General features: G+C 43.8%; 1 protein-coding gene across 3 annotated transcripts in view; it reads left to right on the plus strand.

Moving 5' to 3' along the window:
* The window catches only part of CRMP1 (collapsin response mediator protein 1), a 76421-nt gene that overhangs the window by 23995 nt on the left and 29128 nt on the right, over nt 1–23298 (plus strand). For all 3 annotated transcript variants that reach the window (XM_019479514.2, XM_019479509.2, XM_014607619.3), the window contains exons 3-4: nt 13664–13848; nt 17343–17507. In XM_019479514.2, the coding sequence (XP_019335059.1) occupies nt 13664–13848; nt 17343–17507 (350 nt within the window). The remainder of the gene's footprint in view (nt 1–13663; nt 13849–17342; nt 17508–23298) is intronic.

The following is a 23298-nucleotide window of genomic DNA, read 5'->3' on the forward strand; positions in this document are numbered from 1 at the left end:
GCATACAGCAGGAGACTTCTTACTGCTGTTTTTTTCAGGGGCACTTGCTGGTATTGGTGACATTTTGTACTATTTATGGATACATAAGCACTTTCCCCTCATGCTGAACCCCTAGTGTGTCTGATGGCTCTAGCCATGCATGTATGCCACTGCTTGTACTACTTTCAGACCACCATTAGGTATATTATGCATAGACTTTGGAATGCTTTTTCTGTCTTTTTTGTACACAGGTATATAGTGATGGACAAGGTTTGATCTTACATCTTCTGTTAAATTAACAAAGACAGCCTACAAGAAATTAAGGAAGCAAACCATAGGAGCTATATATAAAAAATCTCTCTGAATATATTGCTTCCAAAGTACAGGCTTTTGATAGCCTTAGTGAGAGTCAGGCAGTTGAGGTACATGGTAGTTTAGCCAGTGCTCTCATTCTCACTCTGGACCTTATCAGAACAGAGATATGTCTATGCATGTTTAATTGGGGATGTTTATAAATGTTATGATGTGCATATGTAGCTAATTATTATTACTGTTATTATTTAGATTTATATCCCACCCTATCCAGAAAGGCTCAAAGCAGCTTACTATAACAGACAACTAACTCACAAGGTCCAACTCTTTGGCTCCATTATACTTTTAAAATGAAACTGTAATTTTTGGATCTCAAAAATTCTTTCTGTAAAACTTGCATGAAATAGGACATGGATACATTAAGGAGACAGATACTCTTTCAGAAGCAATGTCAAAACATACTTGTAGTCAAAGAGTAGAGGACCACAAAATATTTTTCATTTTATAGACCATATTTATTAAAAGACAAGGTTTTTTGTTTTTTTTTTACCAATTCGTATTGGGAAACTAGCCCCTCACCTTACATCCACATGCAAGAAAAGTTCATTAAATACACTGTCTATCTTTAAACTTGTGCTAAAGGCAGCATGTGCTCAGTAATGGAAGCAAACTACGAAGTTGGTTAAATGCAGCCAAAACCAAGCATGACTATGAAACACATGGCCTATACTGGGCAAACATACTGATGGGAACCTTTTTTATTACTACAAAACAACTAAAAGAAACTACGTTAACACAAAACTTGACCCCCCCTTACAACAATACCTTATTCTTATTACCCCCGTTCCACTATTAACACACTAACCTCTCACAATCCACCCCCAACCCAGGAGGAAGCAACAGCTTTCATTCACTTGGTTCTTTTGGAAGAAACACTGTCATTCTTCTTTCCTCCATCTCTTCTCTGCCTTCTCCTTTCCCATGTCATCCACATCTTGATCCACATAGTATTTCAGTTCATATATTGACAAATCCAAATGTTCTCTTCTGGTGAAAGCCAGTCCCTTGACCAACAGTAGGTTTCTCACTTTCCATATCACTACTGTCTCATACAGTAGTATGGTTCTCAGGCTCCTTGTCTCAGTCCTTTGGGCACTAACCCATACAGCACAATTTCATTTGTTAACTCAGTTCAGATTAATGACCCTCAAAAATGATGCACCCTTGCCTCCCATACCCCTTGTACAAAAGAATAGTCCTAAGATACATGCAATACAGATTCTTCAGCTCCACATCCCTCTCCCGGGCACACCGCCAATTTTACCAATCCCCACTATGCTGAATGCCCCTCACAGGAAGAATATTCCATATCATCATCCGTATGATAGCTGTACAGTCTATTTCAGTCTATTATCAGTCACCTCTTTCCACACATTTGTCATCTGTTCTTCTGTCAGATCCCCAACTATTGTTATCATGTCTTTCTTTCTTATCATATTAGTCACCTTCTTATGGTCTTCCAAGCACTCTAATCCCACTTCCATTGGTTTATTTACCTTTTTAAAAACTCTCCGTTTTCACATAGTGGGCCAGTGGCTGCCATACCCATGGTTTTTTTTCCAATCTCCCCTATACATGCCCTGTCTTCTTAATGTTCTTGCTGCCAGGTAATGACAGAAACATACAGGCTTCCCCACCCCCTCCATTCCCTCTTTACAGAACATATTTATAAAATAAGTATACACAAAACTTTCCAAATCTGGCACTCCCAAACTTCCTATTTCCCTAGCTTTGGATAGCTACATTCTGGCTACCCTTTCTCTTTTATGTATCCAAAAAAAAAATCTGCCTCTGTACCCTCCTTATCTGCTATCCCTGTGTAAAGGATGGTCAGCAAGTGTACCATTTTCACTGCAGCCACTTTACCCTGGAAAGATAACATTCGACCACTCCACAGTCCCAAAATATGCCTCGCCTTACCTCTGACTTCTCTCACATCTTTATTCCTTTCCTTTCAGCATCCATTGGGGTTCCCAAGATACACCCTCTATCACCCGCAGCCCGAACTGCTGTAAATTCTCCCAATTCCCCACACCCATCAACATATTGTTCATTTTATTTAATTCGGCCCCTGACACTTCACCATAGTCCTCGGTATGCTTCAATACCTTCTCAATTGATATGTTGCCCTGAGCCACTATGTTCACATCATCCATATATAATGTACATTTAACTTCTCCTCCTCCTGGTGCTGTCTTACTGCATATCAGCTTATCATCACAAATTCTCTGCGCCATCATGCACACAAAAAGATTGGGATATAGTTGGCATCCCTGTTTCACCCGCTTGTATGAGGAATGCTTTACTTAAGTAACTATTCACCAGTACTCAACTTCCTAATTTACTGTATAACATATACGTTTTTTTTTCCAGGTCTAAATTCATTATTACTATGTTTCTTTTCCTCTTACACATCTGATATGACATTTCCCATTAACCACAGTGTCTGGGATATCCTCCTCTTAGGGGTGGCACATGTTTGTTCTTTTTGTATCACATCTGCACAAAAGTCATGTACTGTATTCTTTTGGCCAGTACTTTTGCCAACAATTTTTAGTCTACATTTAAAAGGAATATTGGCCTCCAGTTGCTTAACTCATCTTCCTTTCCCTTCTTGAATATCAAAGTTACCATGCCTTCTGCAAACTCCTCCCCTACCTCCCCATCCCCCATTATTTCCTTGTATGTCTCTATTATATCTGTCCCCAGCCATTGCCAAAGATTTTCATAGAATTCCACTGGATGTCTGTCTCTTCCCAGCGCCTTGCCTCTCTTGCAGGCTTTTAAGCAGTCTTCTACCTCCCTCATACTTAACTTCTACTCCAGGTTTTCTTTCTTTCCATCCTCTATTCTTTCTTTTATCCCCTAAAGGAACACCTTATTTTTTTTCTATCCATTTCTCTTCTTTTGTAAAGTTCTTTATAAATCTCTGCCATCGTGTCCAACATCTTCACCCTCTTTTTCACTTGGATTCCTTTTTCAGTTCTCACGGCTTTCAGTTCCTTCCTTCTTTTCTTCCATTTCACTGAAAAATATTTACACCATCCTTCCCTCTTTTCCATTTAAGGAGCTCTAGTCAGAAAGATTTTTTCGTTCATTTCCTCTTGAACCGTTCTTCAGTCCATTGCTTTATGTCTTCCAGTTCTTCTTTCACTCATACTCCTCTTACCACCTCCTTTAATAATTCCTGCTTTGTTGGCTGTAGTTCTTCTAGCTCTTCCACCCTGTTCTTCATTTCTCTTTGACCAATATTTATGAAAAATTCTCTTGTTCTTCTCTGGATTATTGTCCATCCCTCCCAGATGCTTTTGTAGTATCTCTTCAGCATCCTCCTTATACCAGAGGTGGGCAGAATAGCAGATCCAGGCAGTGGCCAGACTCCATTTCCCAGCAGCCCCTGCCCACGTTGCTGCAGCTGGTTTCTACGGAGACCCCAGCAGTGGTGGGGCCGTGACAGTGTGGGACCAGGGTTTCCATGGAGACCAGCCCCAGCAGCACTGGCAGGGCACACAGCTGGGTGGGGAGCTCCTCCGGGGCCAGGGCTGGGACCTTGCTGCAGTGACATTGTGGTCTGGATCTGGGCCTGAGCCGTGATCTGCTCACGCCTGCCTGGAGCAGGGCAAATCAGGGGGTGCAGATTGGGGCAACCGCCCTGGGCCCCATGCTTCGGGGGGCCCCACAGAGCTGGGTGGAGAGGCTGCGGCTGCCGCATTTGAAGTTTAGCCCCCCTGCCCTCCTAGCGGGTTGGACGGCTCTTTGGCTGCTCCAGCCGGCAGTTCTGGCCGCCACCCGTCCTGTCGTGTCTGGTGTGCCAGGGCTTCCACTCCCCACAGTAAGTGTGCCGTGGGACGGGGAGGGGGGCCCCACACAGGCTGCTTTGCCCCAAGCCCTGCACCCTGCTGGGATCGTCTCTGCTGCCAGCACTGCTGGGGCCATATCTATGGAAACTGTGGTCCCGGGCTGTCACAGCCCTGCCACTGCTGGGGTCTCCATGGACACCAGCCGCAGCAATGCAGTTAGGGGCTGATGAGAAATGGAGTCTGCTGCGGGCCTGATCTGGCCCATGGACTGGACTTTGCCTTCACTACCTTATACAGTTCTACATATTCTTGGCAAGTCTCCTCATCATGTAATAACTGAACATTTAACTTCCACATCCCTTTCCATACTCGCTTCCGTTCTCAACATCTGGTGATCGCTGAAGGTCATGTCTACAATCTCCTTCTTTTTAATCCCTAGCCCATTTGATGTTAATACAAAATCAGTCCTCAACAGCTGTGTCCTACTTGGTTTCATCCTTGTAATGACCTTTTCGTTGGCCCGTACATCTTTTAGGCCTCCTTCTCTTATTATATTAATCAGTACTTTTGATGAGCTGTCTATGATGCCCCCTCTCCATCCCCTTTCCTATACCCCTCCTTGATAATGCAGTTGAAATCCCACATCAGAATTTGCAGTGGGAATCCCTCAACTCTGCCTACATGCACCTCTGATTTCTTAAACAGAGTGATCCTTCCTTCTCTTTCAGTGTATATATTGAAAATCTTTAACACTTTCTTTTCAAACTCTACCACCATCCATTGCAGTTTCCCTTCCACAGTCACTTGCACTTGCTGCACTTCCACTTCCTAACTCTTGAGCAAAATCACAGCTCCAGCCACTTTTCTTGCATCCAATCCCACCCACCACAATAGACCCCATCCCCATTGCTTTACAAAGTGCTTGTAATCCCTCTCCCATGGGATTCCACACTCCTGTAAACATATTATGTCTGCTTTAACCCTACTCAATAGTGGCATAATCTTGTCCCACCTCTTCCTTGATAACACACTTCTGACATTTATACAGTCATGCTTGTCCATTTAAATTACACATCTCTACCACTTTTATGAGTCTTCTATGCTGCTGCTTGATGCAGTCGACTCTAATCCTCCCCTCTTTGCGTCCCTTTTGTCTGGCTTCTCTCTTCTCCTTCCCTGTTAATACTGCTCTCATTCTCAGGCATAGATTACCTGCTGCTCCATCTCTCGCTTCCTTCCATCTCCTTTATTTTTGTGGGTCTGGCTTATTCATTCTGCTAGTCTTCCTCTGTCATTCAATCAGTTTCATTCTTCATTTCTCCTTCCTGACCTCCTCTTCTGTTCTTCTTGTGGACCGGACTCTTCCCTTATTGTTTCCTTCCATCAAGTATTCTCCAAAACTGATAATCCCACCACACCTTTCTTTCCTACCGTCTTTTATCTCCCCTTGCCCACCTTCATTCACCCTCCATCAGACTCTCGATCTTTGCTTCTACTCTCTGATTCATTTCTCATCTCTTGGTTCAGTTTTCCTTCCATAACTGCCATTCTCTTCTCCAAGATTACAACTAATACTGTTCCAGGCTCTAAGTACTCCTCCTCCTTTTACTTCATCCCCCTGGTACTCCTCACATTGATCAAGGCAGTAAAACCAGGGCTCTGCCAAGCCACTACACTTGATCTTAACCAAGGAGTAGTTGAGAAACTATGATGATGATGGGAACCTTTTTTTTTTAAAGTAATTTTTCATGTTTCAAGCCAAATCAAATCCAAATCCATGAGTCAGTCCAGAACCATAACTGGCCCTACAACCAGGAAACATCCTCCGCTCCCACCAGGGGCTTGAAATATTTCCAATGTCTTTTGGCAGGCATCCTGTGTGCAGACTCAAGCTCAGAGGCTTGGGATTCAGGTGCCCCCAAGCTTCACCTACCTTCAACCATAAGACCACAGGTACAAGTTAGAGAGGAGCCTACTATTTCCATAAAGTGGGCTTTAAGCCCCAACACCTCAGTAGGTACTAAACCACACCAGAAAAACAGTTATCCACAGGAAGCTTAAAAAAAATTCCTTTCTTAGACAAAGATGCATCATATTTCCCTTGCCAGGCACCCTACCACAGTGATAGGTTAGTACAGCCTAGCTAAATAAGAAGAGTGGAAATGTCTATTGAGCGCAGCCCCCCTTTGCACCAAATCTTTTTGAGGTCATGGTGAACCATTACACTGAATACGTTCTGATTTCCTTTTTACTCCCACAGCTGAGCTATGCCTTTGTTTCCTATTTCCAATGATTCTTGTTTCTTTACCATCCTTAAATGATTGGCAAACATCATCAAATGGGGCCTCAAGCAGTTCACCCAGAATCCATTTGTTGGTCCCTCTCTCAGCATGTTGCATATGGCCCCACCCTCCCTGAGGCGAAGCCAGACCAGGTTGCCTTATGCCTCATCTGCCTATAAACATCTAGAGCATCTCGGGACTCAACCCCGTTTCAGTCATGAGCGGGAGGCTAATTAGCACATGGACCCTCTGTTGTGGGTATCTGGATGACACACACATATTGAGCAGTGCTGAGCTATAACTTCATCATGGCTTGAAATCCTGTTGACTCTAATGGGGCCCGACCAATTAACTGTATGGTAAATCCTGAGCCTTTTGGCTTTGGTCTAATATCATGTATTGATGGGGGATTGCTTTCAGGCTTGCTCCTTGGCCTTTTGCCTAGGAGCAAGTGAGACTAGGGGGCATTTGACTTCCAAGGCCTCTGGGCATGGGGCTTGCATGAAGGATGCCTGCTATGGATTTGGGAGTATCTGAAGCCTTGAGACTGACGAGCCTGGGAAGTAGGATACTTGCTGGTGGTAGCACCACAGATTTGAACAACTGAGATCTGCTCAGTCGAAATTTGGAACTTAACTTGGAATTGGCAGTAAAATGAAATTTTTAATTTTATTTTAAAAAGTTTGTTCTATATATAAATAGGTGCCAAAGTGCTGCTTAAATTGTATTGATAGAGTACCTGTACTAAAACTTGCAGCAGTTTCAGAAAAGGTATGTATGAATTCTGAATGAACTAAGTCTATGGGTACTATATGCAAATTACTACAGCTATGTTTATTTCAAGGTCAGTTATTTCAAATTTGTTCTTCACTTCCATGTGCTCAGGGAGAGGAGGGTCAGACGGTAAGGAGAGGGGGAAGAGACTGCGGGATAAAGATGTTGGGAAGGTAAAGGGCAAACTTGACTCCCCAGATTCATTTTCCCTGCTGTAGCAATGCGAGAGGGACATATTCAAGATAAATATCCAAATATTAGATTGCATAACTGGAAAATTATAACAAATTTATAATTTTTCCATATATAGAATCTAATTATTGGGGGCCATCTTATGCTCAAGTAAGTACAGTGTGTGTGTGGTATATATGGTGTGTATATATGTGTGTGTATATATATATATATACACACACACCATACTTATTTGAACATAAGATGGACCAAGAGATGAGGGATAGATAGATTTCATATTCCAAACAAATTGGTTGGTACCAAATCTTAAGCAAAAGTAGCTGCAGCAGCACAGCTTCCAATTCAGAAATATTCAATGGTAGAAATATAATCCACTCCCAACTTCGATGGCTACTGGTCTTGAGAGAGTGGGAACACACATTTTGAAAAGAAAGAAGGGGAGTTAGTAGATCAGGTTTTGTACTACAAACATGCTTTTTGGGTTTCCTTCATAATGTTATTATTAATTGTTCAGTATGGAAAAAATTTCAAGTTAAACTGTGTGTATAAGAGAAGAAAATGTCTACCTTGTTACTGTAGTTTGTTTTCTCTATTCATCAAGAGAAACTACAATAGAAATTAGTTTGTGGCCACCAAATTTCTCCATCAGTGACCTAAGCAGTAAATTTGGTCCAAGGCTCCAGATACCAAAGGTCAGTGAATAAAGAAGCAATGACAGCAATTAACAAATAATTCATTATCTTTGAGCTCTTTCTTATGGATGAACATTGACCAATTTATAATGGTCTTTGTTACACAGCCCCCTCTCCTGTGTTGTTGCTAATTCTGTAGGTTGTTTATATTCCTTCTGTGGTCATAATCTACTGCACCTTGTTCATCTTGGACAACGATATCGGGCTATTCAGTTTTATTTTCTTTTTAGTAACTTTTACTTGGGGCTTTTGTGTTTTTGCTTAGCTGTGTGGCACCTCCAATGGAAAAATGACAGAAATATTCAAATTCCCATGAAGATATTACTTTATGAGAAGATGACAAAATCATGAAAACATGATCATTTTTAAAGCCTAAAATAACCAATCAGAGACCATTTAATAAATGTTTCTCTTCACCTTAGCTCTATCCTTATTTGTTTGGATGCATATTCCCTGTGCTCAGCTGTAAGCCTGTCACAGGATTAAAACAAGTTGTAGCTGACTGTTGAGCTTTCTCGAGGTCTGAAGTCCTGTCTGTAACCATACCTCATTCAAGCCTGTAGCGTAACTAGGGGTAGGTGAGTGGGGCAGCATCCTGACACTAATTTAGAGGGGCTGCCAGAAAGTTGGCCCTGGGAAGCCTGTGCCTTAGTAGCAGCAGCTGGGGTCAGGTTAGGCTCTCTGACATTTCTGCCCAGGGGGCAAACGTCGTAAATATGTATCTGATTCAGATCTTCCAGTAATGCAATTCAGAGTGATGCAATGCCTAACAATTAGGTTCCCGGCACCTACTGGAATCCTTAGCCCAGCATTAGGTGTCCAGGCTGCTTATACCATCTGTAGAGATCATTAGGCATCTAAGGAATGGATCCACAGAAATTAGACAAGTAGGGAGCGGGCTAAACTAATCAGAAGTGAAATGCAGAGCAATGGGATGAGACAGGATTTACTAGCTGATTGGTCAGAGACAGGCACCCTTCAGTCAGGGTCCTGGATTGTGCTTACATTTCTGGACTTAGGTGAACTTTCTGTGAAAAAATGAGGCTGCAGTAGCCAGTAGCCTAGTTAGTAGAGTGCTTCTGCGGTATATGGGAGATGTGGGGACAGGCTCCTGCTTTACCTCGTGTTTCATAGTCCAGTAGAGTGCCATAACCATGAGCCCACTGGGTGTTTTAGGTTGTGTCTTTCTCAGTATCTCCCATTTGAACTGTTCCATATGTTTAAACAGCTAAATATTCTTTAAAAGAGATAACTTGAACCTCAGCCATATCTCGGACCCTAACCAGTGCTATAACCATTGGCCATGGAGTAAATCTTTCTCTTTCTTACCAGTCTAATAATACGCAGTTATTTATGGAAAGAGGAGCAGTTCCAGCAGGAGAAGTAGGAGCGTATCCTGGGGATCTGGGCACTCACCTGGAGTGTAGGAGACCTGGGTTCGAATCTCTGCCGTAGACCAGTATTTTGAATCTGGGTCTTCCACACTGCAGGCAAGAGTGTGCCTTAACCTTAGGCTAGTCTACAATGAGAAGGATGCTGGCTCTGACTTGAGGCAAAACAGTCAAGAGATCACTTCTTTGGTGTGTCAGGGCTCAAGTGGTACTTCAGCTGTGGGGCTGTGTCTGCTTACAGGACTTTGTGAATATGCACTGCTCAAAGCTTGAGAGGGTTAAGTGACAGCTGAGTGGTGGTTGAGGATGTCACTGGTGCCTATAAAAGCATAATACATTCTTAAGTAATTTTTGAATACTAGGCTCTTTGGCTTAACATTACAAATCTTAGGATCTCCACTGAGCTCAATGGATATTTATCAGGTGCATGAAGCTAACCTGTGCATAAATTATTGCAGATATTGGGCCTTTGCCCTAACATCCTTCCCTAATCAGCTTGTGCTTACTGTGTGACATCATTCACCTGCTTTGTTCATAGGAAATTATAGATTTTGGTAACTTGCTGGGAGATTGTGAACCTTGCAGCTTGCTAAAAATTACTGATGCATCAGTGAGGCGTCTGCTGCATGTATATGTTATATAGATTCCAAGTATCATATAACTTCCTATTCTTACCAGCTTGAACTAAGTGAGCCACTTCTCCATTACCATACATATTATTAACAAAAAGAACTGTCCAAGGAGCTTGACATGCTCTTTCTTGTTCAGTGTGCTGGTCAGAATAGCAATCAGTGCCAGTGAAGATCTATCTTCTTCTGGGCTACGGGTGGGATTGACTCCTTTAGCAGTGGCAACAGTGTCACTATCCACCAGTCAGGTTCAGGGAAATCCACTCTGTTCGGCAGTGTTGAAAAACTGTGATTCTGCAGTGGACTGAAAACAGACGAAGCTCTGATCCAACAAAGCCCTTCAGCACATGATTAACTCCCTTTGAATACAATGGACATAAAACAAGCTTGAACTTGTGTTAAAGGGGGACTTATAGGTAGGTGTAAAGTGAAGTGCTTTGCTGAGTCAGGGCATGAGAGTTGATGGCAGTGGGGGACAATAAAATCATTCAACTTTTCTTAATTTTCTTGTTATTCCCTGAACATGTATGGTAATTATTAGAAGAACAGTGTTGTTTCAAAATTGTTATTTAAAGGACATGGGGCATTTTTTCTTAGTTGTCCTTACTGACAAACACTGCACAGACAAAGAGAAGGGTTAAAATTCTAGGGGTAAACCATGAACGGTAGAAGCTGATTGGTACCACTGTTGGCCGTGGAGCTTGCACCTTGCTTTTATTTGTTTGCCAGCTGATGATGGACTCCCTTGTGTCCTCTGTGATAGTGTTCACATTTTAACACTAGGGAAGCATTGAAAGTCTTGTTTGTACAAGTTGGTATGCTAGCCTGCTTACCATTCGTGCACTCTTACTAATTCCCTGTGCATTTATAATTTTCTAATTATGTTATACTGTTTGACTATAGTCTTTGAAACAGAAAACTTCTTGAACTCCAGAGTTCAGCTAGACTTGGGCTAACCCCCGTCTATTATGGAATGCTACTATTGGAGGTGGAGTTTTTGGATGAGACACAGAAACAGACTCTGCTCTCTCACGGCCATTGATTAGCTCTGGTTGTTTGGCAAAATTCCACTTTGAGTAATTGGCCCATTGCTTCTATCGTGTATGATTAATATTGGTACATCTGTTTCTTTCCTATCTTAAATCATGGTTGTGGTCTGTTAAACGTGGCGACTGCTTGACTGTTGCACTTAAGGGTTGGTCAAAATAACTTCATAATTTATTATGCCTGTGTTGTATGTGTGTGTGTATATAGCTATTACTTTACCCTAGATAAAAACTATTTTTAAAAGGAAGTTTAGGTGGTGTATACAGATAGGCTATGTTACAAATGTCTTGTAATTATTTTCAAACCAAGTGTTATAGATGCAAGAAATTCAGACATAAAGGAAAGCCCAGTGTGCTGAAGTATGGCAAACCAGAGTTATGGTACCATGTGTGAATCTTCACTTTTCCCTGAACAGGGGGCAGATCCAGAGTGGGTATAGCAGTGCAACTGCATCCTGCTTTGCTTGTACTGCCCATGAACTTTCCTTGGCTTTCACGCAGCTCCTCTAGAGCCCAGGGGGTGAGTGCTTCTGCCACCACTTGCCCCTTCTTTCCCTTGTTGCTGAATTCAGCAGGGAGGGATAGAAAGAGGAAAGCTGACAGCAGCAGCCTCTAAAGCCATATGAAACCAGGGCCTCCAGTTAGACCTCATCCTGATCAACTGGTGAGCTCAGAGATCACTGCTCACATGGAGGTCTGGCAGGTGCCTACTGTGACCAGTCAGTGAGCTCATAGCTTGCTGTGCAGGCAAAATGGGGGTGGGAGGCTGCATTCACCTTGAACCTGGTTCTGCTATTGCCCCTGAAATGATAACATGAGAGGAGAATAATTTTGTAAAATCTCAAAGTGTGTCTAAAAATCAGTTCAAGCTAAATTACCAGCCAAACCACTGAAAAACCTGAATCATCCCTTTCCCCACTCTCCCACCCACAAGTCACTGTAGGTCAGAATTAACCTTATTTTTAATAGAGAAACTTTCAGTTATGAAGAGTTGGGGGAAGGGGAACATTGTTATTAATGTGCATATTTAAATACTAGCCTGTACACCAGATTTCACTGTGCTTTATCTATATGGAAAAGTTGAAGTCAGTGACTGGGCATAGTTAGTGCTGTGTGGGGGTGATACCTGCATCTTCACACCCTGGTATGTTTGAATTCTTTTTTAAGGTTAACTTTAATGCTGAGGGTTTATAATGTTTGGTTTCAAGTAATGATTGTAATTTATCCTAAATTACTAATATATAGTCTCAACTTCAGTCAAATGTCAAGTAGCTTTTCCTTGTATTTTTTAATAATGAAAAGCCTGGGAGCAGTAAATGGAAAACCCCAGTGAATGCTGCCATCTGACATTACTAACAGTTTAAAGATCTGAACCTTAAATCTCACCCTGAAGTAATTTATTTTTTATGGTTGGTACAGTCTGGTGTTTTACTTCACGCTGGAGCAAGACAAAGCAGCCACAACATATGGACCAGTTAAACTGGGTTTCCAACTGCTTTGTCTTGCCAGAGCAGTGCAAAGCACCCGCCACGGTTTCCCCTTCACTCCTCTGTTCCAAATTCCCTTTTTACCACATTTCATTTCCTTGGCCACACACGCCCCAAATTTCTCCCAGCACTTGCACCTCTAACCTTGGTGTCTTTGTTAAAGTCCAGTCTGGGTTATTACATTATGTCTAGCTGCACTTACTCTGTGGGAAATCCTTGCTCATTTAGGTCAGTGGCCAGTCTCCCATTGACTGAGATTGCTTGCTGTGTACTTTGACTTGATTATCATAATCTTCACACCTTGTCCTAAACTGTTTTGCAGTATTACCACATGCTGGTTGAATGCTTATAAAGACAGTTAATAAAAACTAGCTAAATTTACACAGAAGTCAAACTTAATTCATTCAAATAGTATCTTTGGAATTATTTTTGCAGCACTTGCCTTTGAGTTCACCAGGTGCTTTGAGATCCATCTGGATTCAAGGTGTTTCATAGATCCCCAAACCTATTATTACCAGTGTAACATGACACGTAAGGGATGACCTTCTCCCTTATGTCCCATCTCAGTCTGAGAGTCATCTCCTGCAGGAAGCATCTGTGCACCAAGTTCATTTGACCAAAACACATGGGAGGTTGTTCGTAACAGGTTGTCCTTTGCTCTGGGATCCCCTTACGGCCCAACAGAGCCCAAGTCTCAAGCACAGATTTAGCAAGCAAGGTTAAGTTGAGGTATTCTTAGAGGAGTTTGGTTTACTAAATATTATCTTATTGAAATATTATATTTGTTTCTATAAGCTATTCAGTCTTTTATTGTAAGCTGCCCTGAGCCTTTTTGGGGGAGAGTGGCATATAGATCAAATAAATAAATAAAATAAAATAGTTAATAATGAAAATAAAAAGTTATCTTAAACCTTGTTCTCGGCAGTGCTGAGGATCACTATTACAGGGAGACATGTAGATATGAGCAGAGTTCTTTGCAATAAGCAAAATAAGTATTTTGCTATTTTTCTGTTGTTTAGACAAATAGGAGAGAATTTGATTGTTCCTGGTGGCGTAAAGACCATCGAGGCTAATGGGCGTATGGTTATTCCTGGAGGCATTGATGTCAACACTTACCTACAAAAGCCCTACCAAGGAATGACTGCTGTTGATGATTTCTATCAGGGCACCAAAGCAGCTCTAGCAGGAGGCACCACCATGATCAGTAAGTATTAAAATACCAGCTCTTCCCAACTGTGGCTGAGCAGAGCCTGCTATTTTCTGCTCATATCTCCTTCCCTGGTTTTAGCTGCAAACACTCCATGCAGTTCTTCTGCAGGACATGTTTTGAGAACACGTCCAGTTCTGGGCTGGAAATCCACCGAGTGCTGGGTACAAGCTTCCCAGGGTTGTTGTGTGAATGAAGATGCCTTTAAGGAGAAGTAGCAGTACAGAGTGATGTCTTCTGGATTTCCCTGTCAAGGAAATAGTTGAAGCGCTGTTGAAAGTATTAAAATGGAAACCACTTTGAGTCATTCCCAGTCATTGTAAATGATTAAATCCTGTTATTCTTTGGGTTGGTTGAAGGGGAGTGGCTATTTTTGTTGGATAATATTTTGTTTTTATTAATATATGCAATGTTCCAAGAGTTCATGGCAATCAATGCTGAATATATTGTTTTTCATCTTTATTGGTTAATAATAGCAAGGCTTGTTTTTTTAGTATATTTTCTTCAGTTAGGGTCCTAAGTATCTTTCAACCTATTGAGAGATTCTAGGTCTCTATTTCTATCCTTGCTCTAGAGTACAAAAGTGAGTCTCTCTCATCATATAATATGTTACAGCAAAGGCGGCATTCTTCTTAATCTTTTTTCCTAGGTTCTTGTATACTTTCATGCAGAGATTTTTAATAGATGATCCACTGTAATTAATGGAAAGCTTAATTAATAAGAGCATTCTAATTTGCACTAGCCTGCTAGTTTAGTTAATCAGTTTGGAGGTGAGAATGGATTTGTTTTTGCTTAATAGTTAAAGAATTGTGCTTTATTTAATGAGGTATATTTCCTTATAGTATCTAGTAAATGTGGCTGTTGGGACTTTTTAAAGATTTCTGCTGTATAGTGGAAGTACTTGTCTTGTTCAAAACTGTTAACTGTATAATAAAAAAACCCAAAGCCTATAAATTTAGTTATGCACCATAAAATTCACAGATGTCACCATAAAACTCTTTACGCTGTGCTGTATTACTCACCTAGGATCCACGGTTGCAAACATAAGTATGAGTAACACATCATTAGTGCAGTTTGGTTCAGTTGGACCCCTCAGCTGTTCAAAGGTAGAGAAGTCCAGTGTTTAGACTAGGGGTTTCAAACATATGGCCCATGAACTGGATCTAGCCCACAGATCCCCATTCAGCCCTTGGTGCTGTCCTTGGGTCTGATCAGACCCATATGGGGCACAGTGTGTGCCCATGGCTCAAGGTCAGTCTGTGAGCTAGATCTGGCCCATGCTGCCCCTCCCATCCCTCTCCCCTTTCTCTTCCCCTGCCCCCCGGCATACTTGATCCAGTGGGACTCATGCAGCATGTGGTGCAGATCCCAGAGTGCCTGAAACAATGCTATATGTAGCTCAGTCCAGTCAGAGTGACCACAGTGCTGCATGTATACCCAACTGGACTGCGGCACACGTGGTGCCTGCTTCTGCAGCTCTGAGCCTGTACCACACTCAGTGCCTGCTCCGGGCAGTTTGGGACCCATGCTGCCCATGGCACCTGCAAATGCTGTGTGTAGATGGGTCCTAGACTGGATGGAGCAGGTGCTGTGTGTGGCACATGTCCCAGAGAGTGCTGTGTATAGGGCAGTTCAGCTGGGATGGTCACAACATGCAGTGTGGCTGCCTCTCCAGCTGGACTGCATTGCACATGGCACCTATTATGGCTGCTTGCAGCGTGGATTCCAGACTGGCTGGAGCAGCTGCTGGATCAGGTATGCTAGAGGAGGAAGAGGGAAACAGGAGAGGGTCCATGGGCCCAATCAGGCCTGCAGATAGGCCCCATGCCACTCATCTGGCCCTATGGGACCAGATGAGTTTAACATTGGTAGACTACATCTTTCATAGATTCATAGATGCTAGGGTCAGAAGGAACTTCAGTAGATCATCGAATACAACTCCCTGCCCTGGGCAGGAAAGAGCACTGGGGTCAGATGACCCTAGCCAGGTGCACTTCTAGCCTCCTCTTAAAGACCCCCAACGTAGGGGAGAGTACCACCTCCCTTGGAAGTCCATTCCAAATTTTGGCAACCCTTACTGTAAAGAAATTCTTCCTGATGTCTAACCTAAATCTGCTTTCCACCAGTTTGTGGCCATTGTCCCTAGTTACTCCAAGGGGTACCCTGGTAAACAGAGCCTCTCCTATTTCTTTCTGCCCACCCCCGATTAATTTGTAGGTGGGTAGAGTCAGAGATTCATGGATTCATAGAAGTAGGGTCGGAAGGGACCTTGTAGATCATCAAGTCCGCCCCCCTGCCTGGGCAGGAGAGAAAACTGGGCTCAAATGACCCCAGCCAGGTAGACATCAAGCCTCCTCTTAAAGACCCCCAGGCTAGGAGCCAGCACCACTTCCCTTGGAAGTTGGTTCCAGATCCTAGCCGCCCTAACTGTGAAGTAGTGCCTTTGGATGTCTAGTTTAAACCTACTGTCTAACAATTTGTGGCCATTGTTCCTTGTTAACCCAGGGGGCGCTAGGGGGAACAGAGTCTCTCCCAAACCCTGCTGGTCCACCCTGGTGAGTTTATAGATGGCCACCAGGTCCCCCCACCTCAGCCTTCTCTTGCATGATCCCCTCTAAGCCTTCTCTTGCAGAGGCTGAAGAAATCCAGGTCCCTCAATCTCTCCTCGTAGGGCTTGGCTGGCAGGCCCTTAACTATATGAGTGGCCTTCCTCTGGACCCTCTCCATGTTGTCCACATCCCTCTTGAAGTAAGGCACCCAGAACTGTGGCCTGACCAGTGTCGCATAGAGGGGAAGTATCACCTCCCTGGACTGGTTCATCCCAGAAGTTTATTCAGATTTTAGTATTTAGACAGGGCAATGCTAAGGGTTGCAAAGCTTAACTCTTACCCTGCTGCCTAATGGGATTCTCAGTCTTGAGTTGGGTGTCTAGGCTCCTTACACAGTGCTTGGGAGAGTGGGATGAATCCTCAGAAACCAGCTGAGCTGGGGTTACCTGCTAGGAGAATATTCAGTCAGAAAGCCGGTGAGGTTCAATGGCTAAGACTTAGTCTTTTACAGTAGAGCCCTGGGTTTTATCCATCTCTGCCTGAAGAGACCAACCTTAATTGACTGGTAAGGTGGAGCAGAATAATTCTAGAATATATATTTAGGAATTGGTTAATAATTAGAACTACAAAATCTATAGGAATATAAATGGCAGAGAGTTAAAACCAGACCTCCTGGCTCCCAGCTCAGCACATCTTGTCTGAGTTTCAGGGTGTTTAGATTTCTCTTTCGTGTGTGCAGAACATTCCCTGTGTGGATGATGTCACAAGCAGGCTTCAGATTTCACTTTAATGTAGGTGCTCCACACAGTCTCCTGTACTTGAAGTGGACAGATCCCTGACTGAGATTCCTGTTTTGTCATGGGAAGTACGTGGATAATCATAGGTGCCAAGGAACGTGAAGTATATGCATTTTATGTAACGGGTAATCCATCCTTATTTCAGTTGACCATGTCCTCCCTGGTCTTGGATCAAGTTTGTTGACCTCATTTGAAAAGTGGCATGAAGCAGCGGACACCAAATCCTGTTGCGATTATTCTCTGCATGTAGACATCACTAGCTGGTATGATGGGATCCGAGAAGAGCTGGAAATACTGGTGCAAGATAAAGGTTAGTTAAAGTAAAATTTTAATTTTTTTTTATCTCGGCAACCTGCAGATGCTGAATTCTGAAGTTTTCCAGAGAGACCACAAAAGAGGCTCATAGTATTTGATACCCTGGCCAAAGTTCTCTGCTACCCTTTGTAGTCCTTTCTTCCCATGCAGCGTAGTCCCAATATTGTACATGCCAGTGTTATCAGGAGTATTGGAAGCAATTAATTTTTACTGGTACAGATGGAGAAGAATTAGAATCTACTAGGATAAAATGCCATTTTACACTCACTTCCAATAATAAAAATAATTAGGCACTGCATAAAATAGCATAACCAGGCCTTGTATGCAAAACTTAAAGATTCACGTTTTGTGCTGCAAAGTCGTCATCATAAGCTACCTGTCATTGAACAAATGTCAAGGGGTACTTGCTAAACTTGCTTGTTCATATTTGAAAGTACAGTACCCACCTCTTCTAGAAGTACATTTGGTTAATACTATCAGTCTGCTGTAAGTGAGGTGGAAAAATCATGTAGTACATCTCAAATGATGGTATACTCCTGATTTGTGCTGTATTTTTCCATGCCAGGACTTAGCAGCAGTCAAGCTTAGAGTAGCTGTTGCCCAAGGGTTCCTGTCTCTTGTTTTCCGTTCCTGGCTGAAGTAGAAAGGTAGTTTGAGTACTTTGTGGAGGTAGTGCTGCTCACAGCAGAGAACACATTCAGATCCCTTTTGTTTTACCATTCCTATAGATTTGAATGGCAAAAGCACAGATTATTAAGTGTACCAGCTATTTCAGACAGATTCAGCTGTTCATACCTCATTAAGGAGCAGTGAAAGTGGCTATTTAAACTGCTACTTGCGCTTTAATGAGGTGTGAACAACTGAGTCTGACAGAAATAGTTGGTGGGATTCATATAAATAATGTCTTTGACATTGAAATCTATGGGAATGGTTAATGCTATATATCTACTGTTAGTGGTGGAGAACTGCATATAGTTACATTTCAAATTGAGAGCCAAGCTTGTTAAAAATTGAGTCTAAAATTAATTTCCTAAATCTACATTGTGGCATTAAACAGTGGCCAGATTTTCAAAACTGCTGGGGACTCAGCAGCTCGTATCAAAGGTAGCAAAAGCTGCTGAGTGTTCAGTGCTCAAGAAAAGCAGATTATTTAGGCAGTTCCAGGAGGGGAGGTTGTGGGTGGCTGAACCTTTCAGATGGGTCACCTGCTTCTTGATGTGGTTTCTGGATGGAAGCCATTACTTTGGCAAGAGTCCAGAATCCAAGGGGAGAATTGCTGTCTCCTCTTTCCCTCCTCCCCTTTTTCCCTGCTGCCAAAGTTGGTGGCAGCAAGGGACTGGGAAGGAGAGGGGCAGCATTATTGCCATGGAATCATAGAAAAGTAGGGCTGGCATGGACCTCCAGAGGGTGTCTAGTTCAACTCCAGTTGAAGGCAGGATCATCTGTATGCAGACCATCCCACACAAGTCCTTGTCTAACCATTCTGGAAACTACACCATCAACTCTGTAACACAATTGCAACCACCCTTCCTTGCCACAGGTAAAGCAAGGGGACAGTGGTAGTTAATGTCCTGCTGCTGCAAGGGTTGTTAAAATGCACACCAAAGCAGTGGTTCTGGCCAGGACCCATGCTGGCAAGCCAGTAAGCTCAGAAAGCTCACTACACATATACCACAGAACCAAGGGGATATATGGCTGTACCTCTTTCCTCCCCTGGATCCACTGCTACTTATCTGGGAGTCTAAGACCCATAAAAAATCATGCACTGGATATCGAAAGTATGCTCACAAATAAACATTTACATAGAATAGTTTTAGAAATAAATGCCTAATAAACTATCATATACTCTGGATTAAATATGAGAACTCTGAATTAACATATGAATGCTGTGTCCCTTGCAAAGTGCTGCCATGGCTCATGTCTGAGAAATTGTATTTACATAAATTTGCTCTGTTTGGACAGAAGGACAAAGCAAGATAGTATCTGTTGTCCAGGCAATTATTCAATTTATGCAAAATACACAATTCAGAATTCAAAATACAGAAATGCAGTCATATAGGAATTTTAATCCAGGGCAGTGAATTGTACTTGTTGTATAATTAGATTGTAGGCAACAGTATATTTCATTAGCCTTCAGTGTCTAATCTGTTGGATTATGTACAGTTTGGGCAAACTGTAGCTAATTTTACCTGGCTTTTTATAAAATGGGAGACTTTTACAAACTTACAGCAATTGTTGCTCTTGACAGTGTCAGGTCCTGTCCTATGCTCCTGCTGTCATCCTGATAATGTGGATTCTGATCTACTTTTAGCTGGATTTACATTCAACTAAATGTACTGTAGTTTATATCAAAGGTTAGCTGTTATTCTTCCAGAGCTGGCTCACAGATGGCTCAGCACTCCACTACATGCCTCAGGGCTTGCATTAAAAGCCTGGTCCAGACAATTAGGTTAATAGTCTCCTCCCAGCATAGAAATTTGAATTTTCCATGCAGATATGACCTGACATTCACTGTTCAGAGAGAGAGAGAGAGAGAGAGAATACCTGATCAGTGCTTGAAAAAGCATTATGTATGATGAGGTACCAAATAGATTGTTAGGTAGGTTTCGCATTTAAATGTTACCTTTATTCTCCTTGTCTCACTCAAGTAAATATTAATTACTCATATATTAGAAAGCATGGATTAAGGGAGACACAGCATTTAACATCACAGGATAACATTTTAACATGGTAGGAGGCTTAAAATCAATATGTATTATCTGTTCAAAACTGAAAACTTCTAGAATCAGTCTCAGCTGGTATAAATTATCTTGAGATCAGTGGAATAACATTGATTTTTCTCGGCTGAGGATCTAGAACCTATTCATTTTACACAGATTGAATAAGTTATTCTCAGATAATTGAGCCCGTCACGGCGGGGTCCTCGCGGAGGGCCGTGATCTCCTCGAGGCCCTCTCTCCGTGTCAAGGCCGGCCCAAGGGCACCCTCTAATTCTCGCCTGCCACGTCTTGCTGGAAAATATGATTGGGAGGCTGCCTTGTGTCTTCCCTGGGCACGGCTGCTCTGGACCTCTGTCCCCATGGTTCTTCCGGACCCCCTGGGGGTCTCCTGATATGGTGGGTGTTCCCCGGACACCCTAGCCTTATGGGCTATGCGTGGCTCCTACCAACCCCTAATACCATGCCCCAAGCCTCGCAGATGTAATAGACGTTGGTATGGCCGCACGCCTGCTTCCCGGGCCTCCTCCTAACACAATGTCTCTCACTGGGACCCTCGTCCGCTCTGGGACTTCCTTTCTGGCCACCGGTCTTCTGGGCCCACCGCACTACTGCCCTCTCTGGTGCGGGCTCACCGTGCTACTATCCCCTTTTGCCGGGGACAACCGCAGCACCTAGCCCTTTCCTGGGTTTCCTGCGGGGCAGGCCTATCACTGGGTCCGTCACGCCCGTTCTGGGCTCCTTAAATATTGCCCCTCTTGGGGCTCCTCAGTATGGCCCCTCTCTCGGGCTCCTCAATCATGCAGTATGGCGCTCCCCCTCTTTGGGGCTCGCCGTGCCCACACTGGGCTTCTCAATCATGCCGTATGGCTCTCCCCCTCTTTGGGGCTTGCCATGCCCACACTGGGCTTTTCAATAATGCGATATGGCGCTCCTCAGTAATCGCCCCTCCCTGCGGCTGGGGTCTATGTACCCCGCACGCAATCCGGGGTCTATATCCCCCGTCTGCAACCTACTGGTTGCGCCCGCGACCCACTGGCCGCGCTCCTCACCGCCAGTCGCTCCCGCACTGGCGTGCAAGCTGCGCCTTCACTGGCGCTATGAAATTAATGCGCCCTCCTGGCACTAGCCTGCGCCCTCACTGGCACTAGGGCACCCCACACTCTCTGGGGTCCCTATGAGGATACTGCACCCTCCTCGGGCGCTGGGGCCCCCACACTCCCGTGGGGCCCTTTATGAGGCCTCCTCCAACCCCTACAGCCTCACCCATGCCTCCGGTTGTAATAACAGAGCTAAACAAACTCAAGCCTCCTGGCTGTAACGCAAACATAAAGCCCCCTGGCTAAACCATGGTGCCCAATCCTCTCAGGGCTATCATGAGCTGTACTTGCCCGTCGGGCTTCTCCCCCATATCTCGGCTGAGGGAGCTCCTGCCTCTCCGGCTGCTGGCAGAGAACTGCCAGCCTGGCCTCAGCCCTGGGCTTTATAAGGGCCAGGCCCTGCCTCCTACAGGCAGCTGGCTCCCCTTGGTTGCTCCGGCAACCCTCAGCTGCGCTTGTTACCCTGGCAACACTCAGCTGGGCTCGTTATGTCAGGCTAGCTCGCTCGCTCCCTGGCAGTTTCTCCTCTCTAGGAGCAGGGGCACTGGGGTGCCCTGCGACAGAGCCACTATCCTTACATTTAATAGCTAGTGGCCTTGTCTACACGAGACATTAACTGCGCTGTAGCTCATTACTACTGTGCAGTAGCATCATGTGACATGAAGCGTGATGCGATGCTGCTGTGCAGTAGTAATGAGCTACTGCGCAGTCGGCATCACCAAAAAGCCATTCCGGGAATGCTGGTTACCGCGCAGTCCTTTAATACTTGTATATGCAAGTACTAAGTGACTGCATGTGTAACAACTGTGCAGTCAGTGTCTCGTGTAGACACGGTCACTAGATAAAATACATGCAGAAAAGTGCAACAGGGAATTCTGTGACACGAGGAGCATGCCATCTCACAGAGCCACACACCCTCTCATTTGCTCTTTTTCTTCCAGCCCCACATATCTGCTTCCCTTGGCTGTCCAGAAGGCCAGTTTCAAACAGAGCACCCAAGGGAGGGTGGGCCTGGATGATGCCTAACCTATAGCATGGGGATTGGAGCACTGTCCTGGGAAGCCTAAGAAATCTGGATTCACACTCCCTCTCAGTGAAGAAAGGCCTAAGTCCTGTGACTCAGTCTTCCCAGACAAACACCCTAAATACTCAGTTATTTGAGCTAAAACATGAGATGGGCCTCCTCCTTTTCCCTTTTCCTTGGGCTAATACTTTGATATGCCTGACCACTGCATACTCTACTCTGCATGTTCAGTCTATACATACACGCTTATGTATCCAGGGTGCAGAGGCAGGGCCAACAAACCTAGAAAACTGCCATTTAGGTGGAAGGAGCGGGGTGGAGATAGAATTCCACTCTTAGTGAGCAAGAGAACGAATAGCTATTTTACTTCTAAACCTTCAAATGACTAGTTTTGCCTTCAGAGAGATCACAACATATGTACTGGGTTTTTGGTTGTAGCCAAGTTAGTCTAAGGACATAGGCAGGCAAGGTTTTCACTGGAGTCAGGATACAGGCCTAGGAAAATCAAAAAGAAATAAAAGTTACCAAGAGAGAATTTATAGCACTTGGTTAAATGCATCGTTTTCATCCTTTGTCCTATCTTGTATAGGATTAGGAATAAATTAATTACTTTTGGTGGATTCCAGGGGACAGAGAACGGCTATCAGTTTGGCTGTGCCAGGTTTAACATTTCCCTTTGCTCTCAAAGAAATGCATGCAAGGGAGTATGGACACAAGATCACAACAGGTAGATCTGGCAAACACCCAGGTTGGCACTGACAAGTTTCTCTCATTTCTTTGTGTATGAATAGTTGTATATATAAAAAGGTGGTGCCAGGCCTAACTGTCTGAGTTTATTAAGAGGAAATAGAGCTTTAATAAAAGACTTCACCGTGGCCATATATGTTGGATGATTATAGGGACTGGGGCAAGACAGGACTGAAGCCAAGAGGTTAGAAGTATTGG

This window comes from Alligator mississippiensis, chromosome 2, assembly GCF_030867095.1.
Source record: "Alligator mississippiensis isolate rAllMis1 chromosome 2, rAllMis1, whole genome shotgun sequence".
NCBI lineage: Eukaryota > Metazoa > Chordata > Crocodylia > Alligatoridae > Alligator > Alligator mississippiensis.